The sequence below is a fragment of the Coturnix japonica genome, chromosome 9, assembly GCF_054131305.1.
Source record: "Coturnix japonica strain WE chromosome 9, WE-NBRP24, whole genome shotgun sequence".
Classification (NCBI taxonomy): domain Eukaryota; kingdom Metazoa; phylum Chordata; class Aves; order Galliformes; family Phasianidae; genus Coturnix; species Coturnix japonica.
Window position 1 is genome coordinate 10105255 of NC_140671.1, and position 24383 is coordinate 10129637.

At 55.3% G+C, this 24383-nt stretch overlaps 2 protein-coding genes across 14 annotated transcripts in view; both read right to left on the bottom strand.

Moving 5' to 3' along the window:
- EWSR1 (EWS RNA binding protein 1) overlaps window positions 1-13596 on the bottom strand; it is a 21869-nt gene extending 8273 nt beyond the window's left edge. For 2 of the 7 annotated variants that reach the window (XM_015878143.3, XM_015878142.3), the window contains exons 1-7: window positions 13519-13596; window positions 11729-11765; window positions 11450-11501; window positions 8035-8158; window positions 7622-7639; window positions 2917-3103; window positions 1508-1675 (exon numbers count right to left, since the gene is read on the bottom strand). In XM_015878143.3, coding sequence (XP_015733629.1) covers window positions 1508-1675; window positions 2917-3103; window positions 7622-7639; window positions 8035-8158; window positions 11450-11501; window positions 11729-11765; window positions 13519-13594 — 662 coding nt within the window. In that variant the 5' untranslated portion in view covers window positions 13595-13596. Of the gene's footprint in view, window positions 1-1507; window positions 1676-2916; window positions 3104-7621; window positions 7640-8034; window positions 8159-8271; window positions 8345-11449; window positions 11502-11728; window positions 11766-13518 lie in introns of those variants that run through there. The other 5 variants (XM_015878146.3, XM_015878145.3, XM_085508774.1 and 2 more) reach the window with 3 other exon arrangements.
- Window positions 13597-14241: 645 nt separating this feature from the next.
- Window positions 14242-22703, bottom strand: EMID1 (EMI domain containing 1). Of its 7 annotated transcripts, none has more exons than XR_014931764.1 (16): window positions 22554-22703; window positions 20758-20871; window positions 20575-20678; window positions 18386-18472; window positions 18239-18300; window positions 18031-18157; window positions 17814-17921; window positions 17602-17739; window positions 17397-17483; window positions 17264-17316; window positions 17120-17173; window positions 16958-17002; window positions 16819-16863; window positions 16229-16313; window positions 15793-15883; window positions 14242-14564 (listed from the first exon to the last, which is right to left on the bottom strand). XR_014931764.1 is itself a non-coding variant. In XM_015878501.3 (15 exons), the coding sequence occupies exons 1-15, from the start codon at window positions 22667-22669 to the stop codon at window positions 14452-14454; spliced, it is 1338 nt and encodes a 445-aa protein (XP_015733987.1). In that variant the 5' UTR covers window positions 22670-22703; the 3' UTR covers window positions 14242-14451. The 7 variants fall into 7 exon arrangements, 5 of the variants coding, with proteins under 5 accessions (XP_015733987.1, XP_085364903.1, XP_015733986.1 ...); XR_001558585.3 differs by having other exon boundaries at window positions 20575-20681; XM_015878501.3 differs by lacking the exon at window positions 15793-15883.
- Between the last annotated feature and the right edge of the window lie 1680 nt (window positions 22704-24383).

Sequence of the window (24383 nt, forward strand, 5' to 3'; positions counted from 1 at the left end):
ACAAAGCTGAAGTCATCCTACAGAGGCTGCCCTGACAGCAGGAAGAAAAATAAACCTACAAGCAAAGTCAGCGTGACCATCTGCAATATACCTCTGGGAAAGAGGCTGAAGTGCCAGGGTAAAATCAGTGGCAATGCAGTTAGCAGGCTCCCTTCTGCCTCACCTCTGAAATATTTTTAGCTGACGGACAATAAAACTGTTCATCCTCATAGAACTCAACCTCTGAAACTTTCTAAGTGTACATTCCAGGACTTAGCATCAACACATTAAGGACACCTGAAGGGAGAGGTAAGCCCCTTCTGAAAACTGTGTGCAAGGAGGCAGCTAAAGGCCACTTTCACGCTTCATACTTCAGAGATTCTCCATCCTTTATTGGACACAGCAGGGAACGTTACAACCAAGGATGAGGAATAGGCTGAGGTGCTCAGTGCCTTCTTTACTTGTGTCCTTAATAGTCAGAGCAGTAATCCTCAAGGTATCACTTGATACCTGTGCATGGTACAGAGTGGCTGGAAAGCTGTGCAGAGGAAAAGGATTTGGGAGTGTCAGTCAACAGCCAGCTGAATGAGCTGCACCTCGGGTACTGTGCTCAGTTTTGGGCCTCGTACTAGAATAAAGACATTGAGGCCCTGAGTGTGTCCAGAGAAGGGCAACGGAGAGATGAGGGGTCTGGAGCACAGTTCTGTGGGGAGTGGCTGAGGGAAATGGGGTGGGCCAGCCTGGAGGAGAGGAGACTCTAGCAACAGAATCATAGAACTGTCTGAGTTGGAAGACAAAATTGCCCTGTACTAAACAGTGACAACTACATCCTGATCAGGTGCTTAGAGTCCCATTTCCCCGACCTCGGGTGTCCGCCCCATGGGATGGGGCACCACAACCTCTCCAAGCAACCTATGTCAGTCCTTCACTAACAGTAAAAACGCTTTTTCTTACATCCAATCTAAATCTCCCCTCTTTTAGTTTGAAACCACTTCCTTTTGCCCTATCATCACAGACCCTGCTAAAAAGTCTGTCCCATTTTTCTTATGCTCCTCCCCCCTCCCCTCACCCCATCTTTAAAAACTGAAAGGCTGCTCTCAGGTCTCCCTGGAGGTTCAGGCTGGATATTAGGAAACAGTTCTTCTCTGGAAGAGTGGTGATTCATTGGCACAGGCTGCCCAGAGAGGTGGTAGAGTCACCATCCCTGGAGGTGTTCCAGAACTGTGGAGATGCGGTACTGAGGGACGTGGTTTAGTGGTCATGGTGGTGATAGACTGACAGTTGGACCCTATGATCATAGAGGTCTTTTTCAATCTTAACAGTCCCATGATTTTACGATTCAACCCTTGCCTTATCTCTAGAGCTAGTACAACTCCAATCAGAACCACACCTCCCTCATCCCAGGATACTAAACCTCTTTCTACTCTCATTCCCCTAAAAACCCTTGAGAAAGAAAATCATTATGCCCCAGTTAACCTCAAAAGTTCACATGCCAGTTGCAAAAGGCTTCGCTTTCTGAAAGAATTACCTGGTAGGAGGATAGGAGGGAGGTGCAGTAACCGGTTGCATCGGGTAGCTGGCAGGCACCTGGGGGTAGCTGTAGTTGCTCTGCCCATACCCTAGGCTGGGTTGGCTGTAGCCTGTTGTACTTGATGGTGGCTGGCTGGTCTCTGCTGGTTTGCTGCCATCTTGGGGTCTGAAATTAATAATGAACAATAAGGACAAAAGCACAGACCTCCACAGGTGGAAGCACCAGAGGTGCACATATTCCCTGTGGCAGGACAGGTACTTTCTACGGGAAGGGTTATAAACCAGCTCATCAGTGCTGGTCACTCAATAGCAGCAAGTACACACATGCTGTGCACTAAACATTTTACCCACTGCCACCAAGAAACAGCATCCTGAACTGAGAGCACTTGGAGAGCACCACAGCTTCTGTTTGCCAGCTGCATTATGAAACCTACAGCGAGGGGTTCAATTCAGACTTCTGTGAAACTGCCAGGAAAGTCGGTCAGCAGCACTGCCCCTCTGCTCTGTTTTGCACAATGCTTGTAAACGATTAGCTCCAAAGCACCGAGAAATGCTGCCAGTTAAAGGCACCATTGTTTGGTTTAGAAGCCAGTGCAAGCAGATATTGCCCCAAATACCTTATCTGATGAAAGGGAGAGGATGCTTAGCATTAACTCTCAAGACCAGAAAATAAAAGAGAACTCTTTGCATGCAGTTTGCATGTCCCCTTCCTTTTAGATTAGTCCCCTTCTGCTTAGAATTTCAAAGTGTTTATCAGAGCTAAATGAAAAAAAGAACTGAACTACTTTTGTTGTACAAGCTGGGAAGAATATTTAAAATGACACCACAATTCATACTTCAGTGTAATCTGAGAGACACAGCCAGGGCTGTGTCATGCTCTGGCCTTGTTATTCAGGAGCGGCTACTGCAAACATCAGGCAAATGAATAAAGCAGTTGTAACTAGCTCCTAAGTTCCCATTTCACGTTCTAAACCCGCAATATCTTGAGCAAACAATTAAGCTGAACATGCTACTGACACGAGAGATTTAAAAAGGAAGTTGTCTTCAGCATGTGCAGCCACTTAAGAAATCACAGGGCATAGCATCATCCTAAGCACCCCGTGACTCAAGCAGACTGGTCCATTTTCTGGTCCAGATCATGAGTCAAGTGCCCATTTGTGCTGCTTGGTTGCTCTCTGTATTTCCCTGTAGCAGCGCTGACTCACTGTGCCAGAACAGAAGCACCTACACAGCTTCTTCCAGCTCTGAAAATGTTGTGGGATCAGCTGCAGTAAGAGCAAAGCTTAAGTGTAACAGGCAGAGAAAAAATGGAAGCAAAACCAGCAGGCCTCATTTCAGCTGGTGGTGCCCTCGGGCACGGCAGCAGAGCAACATACAGCCTCAGAAGAAAACAGATGCACACGTTACCTTGGGGGAATGGCCGCAGGTGGCTGCTGCCCATAGGCCGGGTAAGCAGGCTGGGTGCCATAGGCGGATGGTGCTGCGTAGGAAGCCTGGGTGGTGGTAACCGTGGCGGTGCTGGTGTCGTAGGCGGCCGTGCCGTACCCCTGGACGGGCTGACTGTATGCTGGGGGGGCAGTCGGGGCCGTGTAACCTGCAACAGAGCACAGCCTCATCACCAGACTAGCACGGCCACTCCGCTAGAGATGCCTCCTCTACACCATTCCTGCTCGTGGTGTATCAGAGCTCAGAAACAGCACTGCTGCAGAAAAGGAACCCACAGCATCCCTTGGAAAGCCCCCACCCTGGGAAACCTCAGCCTGCCCCAGAAATGCCCTCTCCATCCCCAGCGCACACCCCGAGGAGCTTTCTGGAACCAGCATCCAGGGACTGTTTGTTCACAGCACCCGAGGCTTCCAGCTAATGCAGGGCGGACTGAGGCACGCAGTGCTTTCTTTTGTCCATTGGGCTCCACAAAGCTCCTCCTGGCCTTACAGTCAAAGAAATGCCATTAATTGGAAAAGCACAGTCCCATCCTGGCAGCTTTTTTAAGAAGCGAAAGCACAAAAGTGCACCAGGCGGACAGAGAAGTCTTTCTGAGCCTTTTGTAAGCATCACTTAGAACAGCAATTCCAGAAACTGAAGGCAAGCACTTTACATTTGCTTTAGCTTAAGAGAAAGGTCAGGAGCTGCCCCGTGTGTCGCTTTTTAAGACATTTTATGCACCCTCGCTTTGCTCATAATTTCAGGCTGCTTCAGCTCAAAGCTCAGAGCTCACACATTTATTTCTGAACAGTTTCACAAGAACATCCCTGATCCCAAACCAGCTCCACTGAGATCAGCGTTCCCAGCAGCTGTTGCTAGGTAATTCAGCTGACCATTTGGCTTGTCAACAAAGATGAACAACAAACCAAGCATTACCACGGTGGCTTTTTTATAGTTACAGACCACGCAAGCTGGTTTTCCAATTATGAAACAAAGATTTGCACCAAAAGCTACCAGTTAAAGATTTGGTTAGCAGAACCTCACTTACTGAAGGATAGAAAAATCAATTGCTATAAAGCAGCCAACTGGTTCCAGTCTTATTGATCTTAATAGCATCAATTAAGGTACCAGCTTCTCAGTGTTTCTTATTAAACACAGGACACTCGTGACCTACTCTTTGCACAGCACCTCGGGCAAACTATTTTGATTCCTCCCTTTCCAAAATGAAGCACTTCTTCCAGCAGAGCACGCAGCTCTCCTGAGGCACCAACTCACTGTGCTCTGCTGGTAACCTGCTGGAAAATCAGGGTTCTCAAACCAGAAAGTGAGAAGTGGGTGCAACAAACCAAACCAAGCTGCAGCACCCTGCCCTGTGCGTTACTCCTGAGCTTCCCAGTTGGTCCCAGCATGCTGACAAGGGGCTCTGAGTAGGAAGAAGTCTTTCCTCCATCTGCAAGTGCCAGTCCCCAAGCTGTTCCCTGTGCCTGCTGCTCTGCATGATTATCACATCACCGCCCTCCTGAACGCTGTGGAGCAGCTCCCCCATCGTGCTCCTGCCAAGCTGGGAGCAAGGAAGCTCCCTTCCCACCAGGAGACAGGGGCAGGAATCGCTGGCAGGAAGCTTTCCTGCTTGTTGAGCTGTGCCTGGCTGCCCAGAGGTTCTGTGCAAAGCAAAGCCCTGCTCTGAATGTTACTGGAGGGGGGACTGAGGTGAATTTGAACAGGATTGAGCAGTGTAGCTTTTAGTTGCTCCTGACAAAATTAAACAGTTCAAACAGTTTGATGTGAGCCACCACAGTGCTTCCACGTTACACAGCTGAAGAAATCCTTACTTTTAAGTGGTTGAAGCCTGACCACTTACTAAAAAAACCCCTGCTGTCTGCAGTACGGTCTGACACGTGTGCTACTGAAACCACAGCCCTGGGGAGCAGCACACAGAGGCAGCCAACCTCCAGAAAGGGGCCCTCGTGGTGCCACCATGGGCAGCGCTGCCTTTCTGCATCATCTGTGTGGGTTTGCCAACAGCAGCTCTGCACAGCCATTAGAATAAAAAGGAGGAGAAAATCATCCTGAATTGTAATGCTTCAGCTCTGGATGGAGCATTTCCCTTGTGCAGGCAGCTCGGCAGGAAGCGTTTGCACCAGAGAAAGAAAAGGCGGTGATTTAACATCCCGCTGGCCTGAATTCTCATTTCAGCCACTTAGTTTAAATGCTTGGAAAACCCTCAAGAGCTGCACTTCTGAAGGGGCCATTTACACAACATCATTTCTTCCTCCTCCTCCTCCCAGCAGTCAGCAGTACAAATGGTGAATCTACAGAACAGATATGGTAAGAAAAGGGGAATGGGAGAACTCCAATAACCCACTTTAAGAAGTGCAGTTGCAGGGCTCAGTTTCCTCTCAAATCTTCCATGTCTGTGAGCAAAACCCTTATCGAAGTCCAGGATTTCTTCAGCGGGAGGGGAAGCTTTTAGGATTAGGTCCTCAGAGAACAGCAATTACAAACTGCAGTCAAAGCAGCTCATTCTGAACTAAGCAGGCCCCAGGCCAGCTAGCAGCAGTTTGCAGAGCTCCCTCCTCATTGAAGGGTCCTGGTGCCCAAGGGAAGCCGACTCCTGCTTGGCACAGATGCCTCCCAGTAGAGGTCCAGAGAAGGGGAAGCAGGGGCTGGCTCAGTCTGCTTCGTTTTGGTGTGACAGGTAATTGGGGTAGACAACACAGCTAAGGGAATATTTACTTCCAATGCTGAGCAGCGGGAGCTGGTTATCTTTACAGAGCTGTTCCCACTTTGCTACTCAAAGTACATTTAGACTAGGAGATTTGAAGTCATATTTCCATCCCCAAATGATGATGTTAGAAAGCCAATAACCGTAGCAGATGCAGCTGTTTATTTACTCTCGCAATTCACGCTTACATCTTGCAGTGATTAAAGAGCAACCCCCGACCACAGACTTGATGGTGTAGATTAATCCCCTTATTCACTTGCTGCTGGGAGAGCTGCAGAGCAGCCTGCAGGCTCTGACCCTGAGGACAAGAGGACTCCAAGTCACCTTCTGCATCCACAGGAGGAAAGAGGAAGGTGAGGGGGCTGCAGAGGTCCCAGCCCCAGCCTGAGACATGGTCCCAACAGGTTGTACCTGCACTGTACTGGAATTTCTCCATCTTAAAAAAAATAATAATACACTGTTAAGACAAAAAAGTCAATTTGCTTTCAGCTAACTGGAGAACTGCAGTAATTCCTCTGCTGTGAAATTCAAATGCAAGCACAGCTCGTCTTTTAGGGCACCAGGATCTGTGCCCCAGGCAGCACCACAGGCTCTAGTTTGGATGAGAAGCCAGAACTGGTGTTCAGCAGAGGCAGTGATGGACAGAAAGGCCTTCAGCACCATCAGCCTCATTTGCACTGCTCCGGCTCCTGAAGGAGAGGCAGGTAGAGAAAGAATAAACACAACCTGGCACTCTGCCTCGAGAGCAACACCAACAGCTCTGCCACAGACAAGTGCTGCGCAGGTTGAGGCAAATCATACTTGAAGGCCTGAAAAAAAAACCCTTTCATTTGACCACTTCCTGAGTTTGCTTTTATTTTCTCAGATGAAAAGAAACCAAAGTGTTTTGCCTAAAAAGCAGCCTTGCAGAAGAGATGCCTGGCATTATTATTAATCCAGGAAATCCACTCCTGGAGAACAAGCACAAACACGACCCTTGCAGGAATGGAGTCAGCAGGAAGGATTAAGGGACTCCAACAATCCCCCCCAAAAATCTGGGAAGTCCACAAAACAATTTCTCTGCCTATTTATATGCACAGCTTGTTAAAGGGAAGGAGAAATCCAGCAGATAACTGGCTAAAGAGTATTGCTCCTCGTTCTGCAGGATACCTACCAGGCAGGGATTTTCCTCACCCTTGTAGTTTGAGTGCTATGTAACAGGACACACTATAGGACAGTGCTTTCCCTCTGTCTCTTCCTTGGAAGCATTCCCCAGCAGCTTTGTGGCCAGGTACCCACGGGCACACTGCCTGCCTGTTCTGGTATCCCCACGCTTCAGGAAATACTTAACAAGGCTGCCACTCTGAGAGACATTTGCAACCAAGGATGAATCTGCAGAAAACGGTACCCAAAGCACTGCTTGAAGGAAAATTAGTTCTCTTTTTCAAAGTCTCCTGAGATTTTTAAGCCAAATATATCAAAAGTGAATGATGTCTCAATAGTTTCTTTCAGATGTTAAGGCATTCGTATGTACAAAACTTCAGTTCAAAGAGCACATGTTGAAGTAGTGGACAGAGCACTTATGAGCACGTGGAGTATGCATCTGCACTGTAAGTCCAAAGACATCACATGAAACATGCAGAGATGGTGGTCAGGACATCTGGACATGTCTAACCATGCTGTTTACCCTTTAGGGAATAGTAAAACAATGGTGTTATATTCACCTGAAACATCTCAGCATGCCTGTCCTGAGTGCTTAGGAAGCCTCTTCCACAATGTACACCATCCAGACTTTTAAAAGCTGCTCATTACAGAGATGTGGAGATTGCAGACAGCACTGCAGCCTAGCACACTCTTAGTGTACACGCTGTGATGGTGCAAGTTTTTGGTGCTAAAGGCAAGGGACACCTAAAGGGTTAACACTGCAAGTTTAGACAGGATGAGATGGCATTTTCCATGCAAGAGTGAGCAGGATAGTCAAACCTGTACTGGTCCCTTCTACTGTGGGAAGCACAAGACAAAAAGTAGAGGGTACACTATCAGAACAGGCATACATCACTTTCACTGATTTGATTTTCAGGCAGGGGGAGTGCTCAGGACATGGACTCTGCGGGCTCAAGAGCAGCCAGAACAAGCACTCGTGAGGAGCGCTGCTGTGCAGCTTGTGTTTGCTGTGCTCTTTTTTAGTGCAGCCCATTTTGTAGCCATGCTTAGCACTGCAGCGTGAGCCAGCACCCAAAAGGCTCCCTGGAAAAAATGAAATGGCTGCATTTACTTGGCCACCCACACCTTGGCATCATTTGAACCTGCAGGCTCTCAAGGAAGAAAGCCCTTCCCACAACAGTGTCCTGAGCCCAAGTCCTTCCCCAGCATCAATCAGGCCCCGTAGCTCTTACCAGTGGGGGGCTGCCCGTAGGACGTCGCATACGCAGTCTGCCCATACGTTGCAGTTGTCTGAGGCTGTGTGTAGCTGGCATCAGTGGGCTGTCCATAAGTTCCATAGCTCTGCTGCCCATAGGTCTGCTCCAAAGATGACAGAGATTTAATTTGTGAGCAGAAACGACTCGCACGTGTCTCACAGATACACACAGATTGTTTCGGTGCTGTACACAGACTGGGGGGATCTGTGTTACCTGGTTTACTGAAAGCAATCTGAGTCAAGCCAAGGCTACTCTGAAAGATTGGGCGCTACTGCAAATTTCAGTTCAGATCTGTAATGAAGTTACAAATGCAATTTTTCAATGCCAGGACCAGAGGAGCAGCCTCTTACAAATACACAAAACACGTGTGCTCTATGTAAAGAGGAACAGGACAGCATCCAGCTCCTCGTTTCTGCCCAGGCACAAAGGAACATTTGTAGGTGTATCCTGAAGGCTAATCTGCAACTCAGGAGCGGGGCTATCCAGGGTGCAGAGCAGCATGAAGCAAGATATCAGCTACTTCTACTGGCATTCACCAGAAGGAATCTATTTAAGCTTTCAGTGAAGTTATTTTGAGTATTCTACACATCCAGCAGCCAACATTTGTCAAGAACAGTTTATGTGGGCACCTGAGGATGGGTTCAGCAGGAGCCACGCTACTCCTGCCCCAGCACCTTGGCACTGAGCAAGGGATCAGCTCTCGCCCCACACCCTGCCCCAAGCCCAGCCAAAAGGAGTGCTGCTGCCTTGCTCAGCCCTGATTTCAGCTCTGCAAAGCAACTCTTTTGCTGCAGCAGGCCATGTGGGGAGACTAGATTAGCACAGAGCTGCTGATGCTGTGGTTTTGTCAGCTTAAGAGCCCACAGCCCACTCAGTCAGCCTGAACCTCAGGCACCAGCCAGCTGCCAACAGCTGTGTGCTCAGCAGCTGGGTTTGGGGGGAAAGTTTAGTTAGAGCTCAAGAAGCACTAAGACAAGCCTCCTCAACGTCCAGATTTTCAGAGATATCCACTGGCTTCTGGGAATAAAATGCCTTTTGGGATCTAAGCCCGTGTAACTTGTGAGCCAGACTCCCTGGCACACAAGCAATACAGACCTTAATGAAGCCAACAGATCTCAAAGAGAAAAACTTTGCTCAGACTGAGTTTTCCACTACCCATGGAAGCTCAGTGCACCCAGAGGCATGAGATGCTACAAACCTCATGTGGCAACTTGCCTGCTGCTGAGTATGAGCTGTTAGCCTTGCACTAAAGGATGCTGAAACCTCCTGTTCTTATATCTGCCAGGCTGCCTACACCTTCTGCGTAACCTGTGCTTTCAGCAGCAGTTCTTGCAGTTCTTCTCTCTTTTCATTTTGAATAAATATGTTAAGTATTGTCGTTTCCATTTCAATTGACCCAGATGCCAAGACTGAACCTCTGCCCCTCCTGTAACAGTGATGCTTTTGCAGAGGTATCCTGAAGGAGCTGGCTGAGGTGGTTGCCGAGCCGCTCTCCATCATATTTGAGAAGTCGTGGCTGTCAGGTGAGGTCCCGGATGATTGGAGGAAGGTCACTCCCATTTACAAGAAGGGGAGCAGGGAGGACCCGGGTAACTACAGGCCGGTGAGTCTCACCTCCATGCCTGGGAAGATTATGGAACAGATCCTCCTGGACAACATGCTTGATCACATAAAGAACGAGCATGTGATCCGAGACAGCCAGCATGGCTTCACCAGGGGAAGGTCATGCTTAACTAATCTTGTGGCCTTCTATGATGGAGTGACGGTGTTGGTGGATGAAGGGAAGGCAACCGATGTCATTTACCTGGACCTGAGCAAGGCCTTTGACATGGTCCCCCATCACATCCTCATCTCCAAATTGGAGGGAGGTGGATTTGATGGGTGGACAACTAGATGGATAAGCAATTGGTTGAAAGGCCACAGACAGAGGGTGGTGGTCAATGGCTCAATGTCCAGGTGGAGGCCGGTAACGAGCAGCGTCCCTCAAGGGTCTGTCTTGGGACCGGTGCTCTTTAACATCTTTATTAATGACATCGATGAGGGAATGGAGTGCACCCTCAGCAAGTTTGCTGATGACACCAAGCTGAGTGGTGCAGTCGATACGGTGGAGGGAACGGATGCCATTCAGAGGGACCTTGACAGGCTGGAAAGCTGGGCTCGGGTGAACCTAATGAGGTTCAACACGGCAAAGTGCAAGGTTTTGCACTTGGGCTGGAAGAACCCCAGGCACCTGTACAGGCTGGGAGGAGTTGTCCTTGAGAGCAGCTCGGCTGAAAAAGACCTAGGGGTCCTGATAGATGAGAAACTTAACATGAGCCAGCAGTGCGCTCTGGCGGCCCGGAAAGCAAATGGGACCTGAAGGGAACTTACTCCCAGGAGGGGAGTAAACTCTTCGAAAGGGCTGATAATAGCAGGACACGGGGAAATGGTTTTAAGTTGAAGGAGGGATGTTAGGGGAAAGTTCTGTACTAGAAGGGTGGTTAGGTCCTGGAACAGGCTGCCCAGTGAGGTTGTGGATGCCCCGTCCTTGGAGGTGTTCAAGACCAGGTTGGACGGGGCCCTGGGCAACCTGATCTAGTAAAGGTGTATGTTTGGTGGCCCTGCTAGGCAGGGGGGTTGGAACTACGTGATCCTTGAGGTCCCTTCCAACCCGGGTAATTCTGTGTGATTCTGTATCCGCATCAAGCTGGCAGTTGTGGGCAGCAGCACAAAGCCCAGTTAGCTCTGCTCTGTAATGCTCCAGAACAACAGCTTTTGTGTGCAGAACACAGACGTGCTTTTGGGTGGCAGGATCTTCCTTTGAGAAAAAAAAAAAACACTGTCTGGAGATGCTGGGGAAAGTCAACCAAGTTGACTTCAAAAAACCACACTCGTATTTTGCATATAACTGTGGTTTCAGTAACTTGGATTCTAAGGATTAAACAAAAAAAGGCATCATTCATCTCTGAAAGATCATCAGCAGTTTGCAGTTTAGCCAACTTACAATACTAATAGCTACAACAGCTCCATGAAAAAGGAAGAAATCCATCCTCTCCTCCTAACTTTTCCAAGTGCTGCCATCAAACAAATGGCAATTTCCCCTTTCTTTTACTCCTTTTTCAGGTTTCTCTCTCCCACACCACCAAGTAAAACACCCTTCCGACACGTAAGTGTTAAACGTACACCAAGAATTAGGTTTTTATAATCCTCTTGGCAACAACTGGGATATATTAACAAGGAAGAGAATGTGGAAGCTCCCAGACATCAAGGCAGTTTCACTTTAAGCACAGGCTGTGTGGGAAGTTACAAGGCAGCTCCTAATGACAGGTTTTGATGCTGCTCAGAATGTTTCAGGGCTCAGAAGTGGCTGCTGGGATCCCAGGAAGGGTCAGAATCCCCTCCTGTGCTTTACCTGCGTGGTCTGTGCGTATCCTTGGGCTGGCTGAGGTGCGTACGCGCTGTAGCTGCAAAATGAATTTCAAGATGTTTATGATGCATTCAAGTACTTGTGCAATACAGATATCACACAATGGCTTTTAAAGCCAAAATCTTTCTGCTCAAGTGTTAAAACAGCACATAATCCAATAGAAAACCAAAGGGATTGCAAAGCAGACCTGAGCTAAGACTAAACCACAATTACCACACACTTACATCACAACTTTTTATGATAAAAGGCCATAATGCTACTTACCCCTGCTGAGCTGCAGCTTGGCTATAGGTGCTATAATCTACAAGAGAAACAAAAACAGAAAGAAAGGTTGACAAAGACTCAACAAAATTAACAGTGTAAGAGCAGAGCAGCTGGAATTTCCTCCAGCAACTTGAAAGAACTGCTATAAACCCCTGGAAATCTAGTTTCAAAAGAGTAAGGTAAATGCATTTTCTCAGCCTTCTAAAGGGAAACAAAACCTCTCTTCCCTTTATTGTTTCTGCTGTCTGCAGCACCAACTTTGATCTCAAATGACCCCACTTTAATTGAACTGCCATTTTCGATGGCACCCAAGGGGGCTGGTAGTGGGGTTTGGAACAAAGGTAACATGGGGGCTGACACTTACAAACCCCCCTGTTTCAAAGGGCCAGGTTGTAAGCCCTTGAGTCTGTACGAAACACAGCACTTTGTCTATTTAACTCTCAAGGACACAAACCCATCACTGGCAAGTTCTCTTTTCCCTAGGAGGGATTGCGACCAGCAGCTGGCAGCAATTCCTTTCCCCAAGCTCCAGCCCATGTAAATAGTGTGATTTAGAGCAAAACTGAAATCCAGAAAATCCAACCAGAAGAAAAAAAACCTCTCCCGAACTGGCTTGCTGCTAGGGATGGAAAATGCATGCACACGGCAATTACCAGGCTATATTTGAAATGATTACAGCTCCTACGGGCACGCTTTCTTTCCCTCCAAGCCACCAAGTGTTTCCAGTTCCCACCTAGAGCAAATGGCAGCAATGAATCCAGCCCTACGAGCAAATCTTTCCTGGGACACTCCTCCAGCTCTGCCAGGACCGGAAAGGTCCCAAGGACAGAGATGAAGAACAGGTTCAGACTTTGCTCGTAGCATCCTGAGCTGGACTCGGAAACCAAACGTGCACAGAGCTCTGCTCAGAGCCAGGCAGCCCCACACAGAAAAGGGTTCTGACGTTTCTGCTGCTACCACACCTTGTGTTAAACTGGTCTCTATTGAATAAAATGAGGAGTGTGTGCCACCACACCTTGTGTTAAACTGGTCTCTATTGAATAAAATGAGGAGTGCGAGCTTGGAGAGGCTGCCTGAAGACTATCAACAGCACAACATCACCACCCTGCTACCACTGCAGGTGATGGAATCACGTTAAAAACGCTGTTTAGAATGGGATGGAAGGAACCTTAAATATCACCCAACCTCCCCCCACCAGCTCAGGCTGCCCAGGGCCCACCCCTGGCCTGTAGCAGGGCAGTGAATGGGGCACACACAGCTCCGTGCAGCCTCACCGCCCTCTCAATGACGGATTCCTGTTACCACCTCACCTCATTCTCCCCTATTGGAGTTTAAATCCCTCCCCCATCCTGTCGCTATTAGTTGCCGGACCCACCCGCTCTCATCCCTAACGACCGTGCGCGCCCCCATTGATGCCCGGGCCGCTCTCCACGAGGCCTCGCAGCGTTCGCTGACCGCCACAAACCCGGCCAAGCGTCAGGACCGGGCCCAGCAGCAGCGGCATCACGGCGACCCCCCACAGCGCAGTGACACGGTGCTGCCGAGCACAGCCACAGCCGCTCCCGCTCCGCACCGCGGCCCCACAGCCCCGCACCGCCCGGCTCCCAACAGGCCGCAGCACCGAGGGCCCAACGCCCCCCCTCAGCTCGGGCTGCCCTGAGGCCCAGGCTCCGATAAAGGATGCGGTATGGCCGAGTGCGGCCCGGCCCGCGGCCCCTCGTCCCGCCCATCACGCCGTGCCCTCCCCTCGGAGCCCCGTGTGCCGCCCCGCTCCGCCCGGCCCCGCTCACCCGTCGACGCCATTTTCTCTTCTTCCTCCTCCGCGCTCCCAACGTCCGGCCGCCGCGGCCGCCCCGCGCTGCGCATGCGCCGCCCCGCCCGGCGGGACGCACCACTGCGATCGGCGATGGGGGGCGCTGCGGTGGGCGGGGCTTAGGGCTCCCCCCGCGCTGAGCGGCGGGTGGTGCGGCCCGCCGCCGTTACGGAGCGGCGAGAGGGGGCGGGGCTTCGGTGTGGGCGTGGCTAAGGGGGCGTGGCTAAGCGTGACGTCACGTGAGTTGGCGGGATGTGGGCGCAGCGTGTCACGCGTGGCGTGATGGTGCGTGGGGGTATGAGGGTATGGGGGGCTATGGCTCCCTGTAATAGGGATCCAAGTGGTGACATAGCACTGGGTGGGGACCCTGCTATGGGTCAGTGCCCCCCTGGTGACATGGCACTGCGTGGGTGTCCCACTGGTGGTGCGTTATGAGTGTCCCATTGGTGACAGCAGTGAGTGCGTGTCCCTGCGTGTCCCTGCTGTGCTGTGGGTGCCCCCTGGTGCCGTGCTATGGGCGATGTCCCACGGGTGTCGTGGCACAGTGTGGGTGTCCCACAGACAACACGCTGCTATTGCTTGTCCCACGAGTGTCACGGTGTGGGTGTCCATTGTCCCATAGGTGTCATAGGATACCATGGGTGTCCCCCCCTCGGTGCCGCCCACCCGTGTCCCCACCCATCAAGCAGTGACACACGGCTCTGGGGACACCTTTAATGCCCAGGCAGTGCCAGGACGGCACACGGGATGCAGCCCCCCGAGCACCGGGGTGGCCGTGGGGGCCCTGTGCCCCCCAGCACGGGGGTGCAGAGCAGCAGGGCCAAAAGCTGGGGGGGTCCGACCGGTGCATTGGCACCGGGTAGCACCAGGACCTCCATGTACACAGCGGGGACACAGCGGGGCTGCACTCTTAGGGCTGGCCAGGGAGAGCCTGGTGGGTGGGGGGTGAGCGGCGACGCTTGGCACGGGGGGGGCTGGGTGCTGGTGGGCCCCCGGGGCCGCTGCCTGAGCCGGGTTCTGGTTCTGCAGGAGGAAAGGAGAGAGCTGTGAGGCCGTGGGGTGTGGGGTGTCACAGCTCCAAATGGTCCTCAGGGGCCCCTGTGCCACCGTGGGGTCTCGAGGCCGTCGGGTCCCACATCATCCCCACAGATCCCTGTGCCCCCATTGGGTGCTGCCCACCGTAGGGTCCCCATACCACCAGGTCCCTCCACCCCCATGAGGTCTCCTGGCACTGGGACATCCTTGTCACCACAAGATCCAACCCACCACGTCTCCATCACCATGAGGTCCCCAAGTGCCACCAACAACCCAGACACCTCCCATTCTGACACTGGGGACAGAAGGGGGCGGCTGGCCCTGGGTGTGCCCCCAGCTCCATGTGTCCCTTCACAGTGTCCCCCCACCACTACCACCCCAGCATGACCCCCACACCCCAAGGGATGAGGACCCCCCGCCTGGCACCCCCGGTTGGCACGCAGGGATGAGGACAGAGCCCCTGCAGCAAAGCACAGCTGGAAAGGGGGAACAGCAGGAGGGGGCAGCTGGTTATGGAGTCAGCCTCAGTGTGAGGGGGCTGGGGGCTCCTCCAGGGTCTCCTTTGGGCTTTGAGATGTTCCTGGGAGCTCCATGGTCTGCATGGCCCATTGATCCCTGGGGAGCCCCCAGGTGTCCCTTGGTGTCCCTCTCCCAGGAAGGCCACCAGGGACTCCCTTGGTTTGAGAAGGGCACTGGGTGGATCTCTTGCACCAAGAAGAGCTCCGGTGCCTCCTTGGTTCTCCTTGGAGAACAACCCTGATGGGCCTTCCTCAACATAAGAAGCTCTCCATGGTCTCCCTTGGTCCAAGAGGGACTCCAGATTCTCCCTTTAACCCAAGAGAAGCTCCAAGTTCTCCTTTGATCCTCGGGGATTTCCAAGGTCTGCCTTGGTCCAAGAGTGTCTCCATGGCCTCCCTCGGTCAAAGACTTGCTCTGTGGTCTCCCTTGTTCCTTGGGGCTCCCTGAGCCCTTGGAGCAACCCCTGGGTCCTTGGACACATCCAAGTCCTCCCTCAACCCAGGAGGGTCCCCTTGGTGCAAGTGATTCTCTCTGCCATCACTCTCAGCCCAAAAAGGTCTCAATGTCCCTCCATGATCCTTGAGCATCTCCAGGGCCTCCCTCAGCCCAACAGTCTCTCCTAGGGGTGGCTCTGGGGTCCCTCTCCATCCCTCCCCCCACTGCTGGGGGGTGTCTGACGCGGTGGTGGTGCAGTTACCTGGCCAGATGATGGCTTCCAGGAGGGTGACCCTTCTAGCCAGGACCTCCAGGCGGGCCTGCTGCCGCAGCAGGGCTTGGAAGCTACTGGCCTGGTGGAGAGTGAGAGAGCAGAGCAGAGCGTGGTTGCCCCATGGCACAGTGCGGGCGCAGCCGGGCCGGGGGGTGCAGTGCAAGCGTTGGGGGTGCCAGGTCTCCCAAAAGGGTGTGGGGTCTCCCATGGTCCCAGGGGGATGTGAGGGGCTCTCCTGTCCCCATGGGTCCAGGGAGGGGGCACTCACTGGGGAGTGCCACCCCTGGTGTGGGGATGGGGGTACACATGTGTCCCCATGGGGCTCAGGGAAGGGGGCACCTGCTGCTCCCCATAATGGAGCCCATCGTGGATGGAGGGACCCCTGTGCCCCCCCGTGGCTGCCTCCTGCGCTCCCCCTACTCACCATAGAGCCCAATCATTGTTTCCAAGATTAAAACCCTCTCTGCTAAAATCTTCAAAGCCTCGCGGAGCTGGTGTAAACCCTCCCCCTGCGGAGGGAAGAAAGGAGTCAGGGGGGAGCCAGGGACACCCCCAGCCCCACTGCCCCCTATGTGCCCAGTGCTGCCTGCCTAAGCCCCCAGAATGTGGGGGGCAGGGGGTAGGGCCACACCATGGGGTGGGAAAACAAGCACAACCCAGGAACATTGGGGTCCCAAGGATGAAACACAAGCACTGGGCACATTTGGAGACCCCCATGCCACCCCTGAGGTCTCAGGGACAAGGTGCAGCTGGGGACCCCCGTAACGTTATTGGGATGCCAGGGGCACCAGGTGAGTGCTGAGCACATTTGAGGACCCTCATGCTGTTCTTGAGGTCCCGAGGACAAGACATGCACTTGCACAGTTAGGGATCCCTGTGCCATCCCTGGGACCCCAGCCACACGATGAGTGTTGCTCACAGCTTGGGACCACCATGCTGCTGTTGGAGTCCCAGGGACATGAAGCATCTGGGTTCCCACATGCCACCCCTCTCCCCATATCTCCCATCACTCACCCATGTGCCCTTGTCGCCCGGCTCGCCCTTGGGGCCCGGCTCGCCCTAAAACACAGAAAGGAGAAGGAGAGGCAGAGGGGGAGGGCAGAGGGCCCACCTTCACCCCAGCACAGCCCCCATTCCTGGGGGGCCCACGTACCTGTGCTCCATCCTGCCCACGGCTGCCTGGCTCTCCCTTGGGGCCCTGGGGGGAACAGATCATGTCAGTATCAAGGGGTGCATATGGGGTACAGCCACATATGGGTGCTCCTGCCCCCAAGGCTCGTTGCTGGCTGAGACCCCCCCAGCTCATTACACTCACCCTGTCGCCTTTGTCTCCCCGGGGACCGGCAGCTCCAGGTGCCCCAGCTCTCCCCTATGCAGTGACAGTGATGGTGCCATCAGCACTGGGGATGCGCCCTCTGAAGTGCTCCCCCCCTCCCCCCCAAATTGCTCCCAGACTTACATCAGGCCCTGGGGGGCCGGGCAGACCTATGGGTCCTGGGGGGCCAGGGGGTCCTGCAAGGAGAGTGAGGGGACACGGCTCAGCATAGTGCCCTCTGAGAGCTGCTGCTTGGGGGTGATGGGGGTGAACTCACCCATTGGCCCCATGGGTCCAGGGGGGCCAGCGGGCCCCACAATGCCCCCAGCTGCTTCAGTGAAGGTGTTGGAGAGGAGCGGGTCCCCTGCAGGAGAGGTCAGGGTGGGGTGGTTGGTGATGACGCCCCAGATCTGGGAGGGTTCAGCTGCTCTGCTGGGGTTCAGCCCCCACTCGCCCCCCAGAACCCTCAGCCCCATCCTTACTCGGATCAGTCAGCCAGGGTACGGCTGGCCCCACAGGAGCAGGAGGCCCAGGGGGACCGGGGGGGCCGGGCAATCCCTTTTCTCCAGGGAGACCTCTGGCTCCGTCATGGCCAGGGGGACCGGGAGGACCTGGGGGACCTGCAGGGAGGAAGATGAGGGTGAAGATCAATGGGGGTTAACGAAGTTGGGAGACTGAGTGGGCATACCCTTACCTGGGGGTCCCAATGGACCCTTCACTCCAGGAATGCCTGAGGGTCCCCGTCCTCCTGCATCACCCTTGGGACCAGAGGGGCCGGGGGGTCCCCGTGAACCAGGTCTGCCTGCAGGGAGCAGCATCCTCAGGGGGGATCTGTTCTCCAGCACTGGGTGGCGCTGCCACCACCGATGCCAGTGGGTGCTGGGGGTTGTGGGACAGCCACCCACCCTTACCTTCATCCCCTGGGCTCCCCTGTGCGGCTGGGGACCCCCAGAGCTGCCCAGTGTCAGGACTCCTACCCAAGCTGTCACCTTTGGGTGTTGGGGACGTGGGGGCTTCTGCCACTGAGAGCCGGGCCACCTGCGGATGAGACAGTGCTGGGAACTGTGAGATGCCACCCCAGGTCCCCATGGCCATCGAGGTATGGTGGGGGGGGGTCACCTGTGCCTCGAGGGTGGCCAGGCGTGCTGACAGCTCCCCGACGTGACTGCAGTTCAGGCACCCTGCAGGGGACAGTGCAGGGCTTGGGGTGCACCCAGGACCTCAGGGTGTTTTTGGGGGTGTGGGGCACCGAGGAGCTGCACCCACCTGAGAAAGCCGTGGGGCGCAGGGGAGAGCGACGTGGGGCGGTGCTGGGGCGTGCAGCATCACGCAGAGCGAGGAAGGTGTGGGGGTCTGTGAGGGGAGAGGGTGTCAGGACCCCCCTGGGCCAGTGGGAGAACCCCCTCACCAGAGGTGGTGCTTCACCCCAAAGTGGGGAGGGGGATGTAGGGAGTTCTGCTGCTTCCTGCCCCATCCTTGCTGCTGGTGAGCCCCAAACCTAGTCATGGCCCTTGGACAGACCCCCCCAAACCCACCCACGGCCCTGAATCATATTCCCCTTGCACCCTTGTATGGCCTGCCAGATCCCCTCCAACTCACCACACAGCGCTAAGCCATGTGCCCTGAATCCCATCCATGGCCAAAGGCCAGAGCCTCCACACCCAGCCATCCATTATAGCGCTCCAGATCCCCTCAGTCTGCCCCATAACCCTGAGCCAGATTCCCCCAAACCCACCCATGCCCACCAGTCAGATCTTCCCAATCCCAACGATGGTCCTGATCCAGTGACCCCATGCTCCCCATCCCTAGACCCCAATACCACAGACCAGCTCTCCCCATCCCCAGCTCAGGAGGACCACAATGTGGGGTCCCACTAAGGGGAAGTGAGAACACAGCATAGCACAGAAGGGGCTGGAGCAGATCCATGTCACCGAGCCCCCCCACACTGTCACCACACCCTGGCACGGCCACCACCAAGGCTGCTGGGGACAGCCAGCACAGCCCTAAGCAGGCCCAGATGTGGGGCACTCAGCCAATGGTGAGGAGGAGGAGGAGGGGAGAGCTGAAGCACGCACAGAGGAGGAGGAGAAGAGGCTCTGCCACCCTCGTGCTGTTGCCACCCAGCTGGCCCCATGCTCTGGGGGTGGGCTGGGGATGTGTAGCCCCCACCTGCTAACGGAGGCTGACAGCTGCCAAGGACCATGCATGGCACAGGCTGGCACCCATTCATTCACTGTGCATAGGCGCAGCTGCCCGGCTGCACACAGGGACAGACAGGCAGGCAGGCAGACAGACAGGCATCCCCTTATGGGCACATCCACCCAGCCACAGGAATGTCCATCCATCCATCCCCCACTGACACCCCGTCCATCTGCTTTTCCATCTATCTGCCCATTGGCACTGCTGTCCAACCATCCATCTGCCCACCCACCTGCAGAGGGTTGTCCACCCATATACCCACCTCCTCACCCACCCAGTGGTGTGTCCCTCCGGGTGCCACCCCCACACAGAACATCCAACCAGCCTTCCACTGATGCCTTCCTGCACCCATGGTTGGACATCCAACCATTGATCTGCCAGCCCTCTCATCAACCCACCCATCTGCACACAGGAACATCTATCTGTCCAACCATCCATCCATCCATCCATGCATGCAACCATCCAGCTGTCCATCCATCCACCCACTCACCAGCCCACAGGAGCATCCATTCACTCACTTAGATGAACAGACATCCATCTGTCAATCCACCCATTCACTTACCCACCTACAAGAACTCCAATTTGTCTACCCATCCCTCCATCCATTCATCCTTCCCTCCCTCCATCCCTCCATCCATCCCTCCATCCATCCATCCATCCATCCATCCATCCATCCATCCATCCATCCATCCATCCGTCCGTCAATTCCACGCTCCATCCACCCATTCACCCACAGGAACATCCGTCCCTTCATCCTTCAGTCCTCCCTTTCCCCCTCCTTCCTTCCCTCCCTCCTTCCCTCCATCCATTCATCCATCCATCCACCCACAGGAACATCTCTCCCTCCCTCCATTCCTCTCTCCCTCCCTCCCTCCCTCCCTTCCTTCCTTCCTTCCTTCCTTCCTTCCTTCCTTCCTTCCTTCCTTCCTTCCTTCCTTCCTTCCTTCCTTCCTTCCTTCCTTCCTTCCTTCCTTCCTTCCTTCCTTCCTTCCTTCCTTCCTTCCTTCCTTCCTTCCTTCCTTCCTTCCTTCCTTCCTTCCTTCCTTCCTTCCTTCCTTCCTTCCTTCCTTCCTTCCTTCCTTCCTTCCTTCCTTCCTTCCTTCCTTCCTTCCTTCCTTCCTTCCTTCCTTCCTTCCCTCCCTCCCTCCCTCTCTCCATCTAACCATCCATCCACCCACCCACCCACCCATGTCCTCCCTGCTCTGTCGGAGTTCTCAGCTGCCCCTCCTGCCCCAAGGGCTGGAACCATGTCCCACCTTCCTCGCAGTTGGCCCCGCTGTGCCCAGGGCAGCACTTCCACTCCAGCGCCGTCAGTGTCCTGTAGGCCACCCGGTACGCGGGCCGGACGACGGTGCGGTAGCTGCTGGCACAGAGCAGGCACTGATGTCACCCCGGTGACACCCCATGGCTGCAGCTCCCACCACTCACTGGGGTCTCACCTGCCCCCACCGCAGCCCGGTGGCCAGCGGCAGCCCTGGAAGACACGCTGCAGGGAGGTGCCGTTCTGCACCAGGCACGTCACCGTCCTTGTCACCATGTAGGAGCACCAATTGCTGCAAGAGAAGATGGGTGGGTGTCCCCAGCATGGTGTCCCCATGCAGGCTATGTTGAGGGATATGAGTGCCATCCATGTCAGGGAGGAAATTGGTTCCCAAGTACCCCATGGGGGAGAACTGGGACCTCCCAGATCCTTATAGGTGTGAACCAAATCCCCCAGTGTCCCCCAGTTGCCCCATAGTACAGAACCAATCTCCCCAAGTGCCCCATGGGGGAATGCTGGGACTCACCAGTGCCTGACAAGTGACCCATGGGGAGGAGATGGGACCTCCAAATGCCCAAAGGAGAGAGCTGGGACCCCAGAGTGTCCCCCGAGTGTCCCATAGGATAGAACCGAGCTCCACAAGTGCCCAATAGCATAGAGCTGGAACCCCCCCACTGACCTATAGGGAAGACCCAAGCCCCCTTGAAGATGTGTGCCACCTTCCCCGCCTGCACAGCCACAATTTGGGTGGAAAAAGGAGCTTTTAGTGCCTGCAGGGGAGGCGGTGGCTGTGGCTGGTGGCAGCGTGGGGAACAATAGTGTGGGCTGTGCCGGGGGGACACAGCGGGGCAGCACAGGGCTTTGTGGCTGGGCAGCATCCCAGCTGCACACTGAGCCACCGGGAACGATGGGGATGGCTGGGGGGGTCCAACTGCCCCCAGTACTATGCCCCCCAGGGCTGTCTTGGGTTGGGGATGATGCCAGCCCCGGCGGTGCCATAGAGATGAGGATGCGCCCCGGCCCGTTCCGGCTGGCAGGGAAGTTGTGGTGGGTGCCAGCAATGAGGGAACCCCCACAGCTCAGGGCAGGATCCAGCAGCGAGGCGTGTGGGTGCTCGCATGGCCTCAGCTCACCCAGCCCACCCGCTGCGGGGCCATTCGTGCACTGAGTGTGCCCGGGCTCTGCTCTGGGTCCGGCACCTTCCCCCGGCTTCGTGCCCTTCGCTGTGTATGTGGGACCCGTGGGTGGGCCCGTGGGGGTGGTCAGGTAACGGGGTCTGCCCGGGCTAGGCCAGGAGGGGAAGGGGAAATGAGGCAGCTTCTGCCCGTCACTGAGCCGAGCTGAGCGGAACCGGGAGGTCCCGGCAATCCGGTGCTGGAGACACCGCCAGCGCCAAAGATTTCCTGTAAACAACCCCCCCGCCGCCCCCGGCAGGACAGGGACCATAGGGATACACAGGGGCCGCAGCCCCGCTGAGCCCTGCCAGCCCTGGTGACCCCCACAGCCTTCCCACTCCCGGCAGACCCAGAGCCCCGCTCCGCACCAAGCAGCCCCTCCCTGCTGCCTCCAATGTTCCTTCACCCCCCGCGGTGTTGGCACCCCCATGTGTCCAGCATCCAGCCCCATGCAGTGCCCACCCAGTGACACCCAGAGCCCCCTGGTGCTGCATCCCCATGCCTGGCACTCAGACCCCCCCCCAAAGCACTCCTCCTCCCCGCTCACCCCTGGTGCTGGCACCCCCAGTGCCTGATCCCGGACCCCATTGCTGCCGGTACCACCCGTACCCAGCGCTCGCTGCTCTCCGGTGCTGGTATCACAGTGCCCTGCACCCAAAGCCCCCAGCGCGCTGTGCTCCCCACCCAACGCTCTCCCGGCTCCCGATTCCCATACACCCCATACCCGATGCCCCCATCTCCTCATTGCCCCCCGTTCTCACTGCCCTCTCGGTGTCCCCCCTCCCCCCGGCGCCGGTACCTGCGGGGCTGCACGCTCCAGGAGCCGGCAGCGGGCGGCAGCAGGAGGCAGCAGCACAGCCCCATCGCCAGGGGTAGGGGCGGGCAGCGGTGCCCCCCCCGGGAGAGGCCCTCCATGCTCCGTTCCGCTCCGCGCGGCTCCACTCGGCTCAGCGGGGCACCGGGGGCCGCGCTCCGTGAGCGGGGAGGAGCGAAGGGGAAGGGATGGAGGATGGAGGGGGAGGAGGAAGGGACCCCCCCCTTACACACACACATCGCTGCCTTCCGCCTCGTAGCGGGTGGGGGGAGCGATGTGGGGGGCGGCTCCTGGGGGGTCGGGGGGTAGAATGGGAAAGGGAGTGGGGGGATATGAATGGGGGGGTATGGATAGGGGATATGGATGGGAGAACTTGGGTATGGGGCCATAGATATGGGGGATAGAGATGAGGGAACGTGGATGTGGGGGGCGTGGATATGGAGACATGGATATGGGGACATGGATGAGGGGATATGGATAGGGACATGGATATGGGAGCATGGATAAGGGGTGAATCAATATGGGGGATGTGGATATGGAGAGGTGGATGTGGAGGGACATGGATATGGGGTATGGAGGGATGGGTGGGGGGGGAACATGCATATGGGGGACATGGATATAGGGGTTAGGGATGGGTGGAGATAGATATGGGGACATGGATATGGAGGGACATGGATATAGGGAACAGGGATATGGATGGGAGGATATGACTGGAGGACATGGATATGGAGGGACATGGATATGGAAACATGGATATGGATGCATGGGGTGGGCCCATCCACCCGGGGTGCCACAGCCTTCCAGGTGTGTGCACAAGTACACGCATGCTTGTGCACTCAGCAGTGTTTGCATGCAGGTAGCAGTGTGTGTGTGTGTGTATATGCTACCCCGGGCTGTGTGCATCCCAGTGTTTGTGCTGCTCTGCTTGTGCTTCCGGCTGCTGTTTGCAAATAATGTGCGTGTGGTCCGTGTGCCGGCGGCGTGCAAAGAGCAAATGTGTGTGGGTGGTCCCTGATGGGGGTGGGGGGGGGCGTGTGTGTGTGGGGGGGGTCCTGCAGGCAGCGTGTGAGCATGTGTGATGTGTGTGCATGTGTACATATGTGTGCATGTCTGTGTGTGTGTATGCTCTTGTGCGCATACATGTGTGCATGCATGTGAGTGTGTGTGCATATATGTGCATGAAGTTGGAGGTGCATGTGCGTGCAGGGGGCCCAGTGTCTGTATGGGACAAGTCTCCCCAGAGGCAGTGGGGAGTCCTGGCCCCTTTGTAGTGTGGAGCAGGGTCCCACACATGCCCCCCCCATTCGCATGGTCCCCCCATGTAGCCCTGCTCCCTGGCCTGGCTCTAGCTCCATACTCCATCCCACATCTGTGTCCACACTCCATGTCCCATGTCCAGGTCCCTGCTCTGTCTTCAGGTCCCTGTGCCATGCCCCCATCCCTCCTCCATGCCCCTACACATGTCCCAGCTCCATGTCCCCATGCCATGTTCCTGTCCTAATTCCACACCCCCATGCACTATCCCATCTTCGTGTCCCCATGCCACATTCCTGTCCCATCTCCATGTTCCTGTCCTAGCTCTGTGTCCATATCCCATCTCAATGTTCCCATGCCGTGTCCCAGCTCCACGTCCCCCTGTTGTGTTCCTGTCCCAGCTCCATGTCTCTGTGCCGCATCCCAGCTCAATATCCCCATGCCGTGTCCCAGCTCCATCCTCCCATGCCCTATTCCAGCTCCACCACCCCATGTCCCACCCCAGCTCCATGTCCCCATGTCCCACCGCAGCTCCATGTCCCCACGCCACATCCCCGCTCC

Coding starts and splice junctions, on each gene's coding strand:
- EMID1 (XM_085508777.1), bottom strand. CDS start 22,669: ATGGAGGGCCTCTCCCGGGGGGGGCACCGCTGCCCGCCCCTACCCCTG. Junction 20,682..20,757: donor CCGGGCTGCGGTGGGGGCAG/GTGAGACCCCAG, acceptor GCTCTGTGCCAG/CAGCTACCGCACCGTCGTCC. Junction 17,484..17,601: donor ACCCTGGCTGACTGATCCGA/GTAAGGATGGGG, acceptor CCTCTCCTGCAG/GGGACCCGCTCCTCTCCAAC.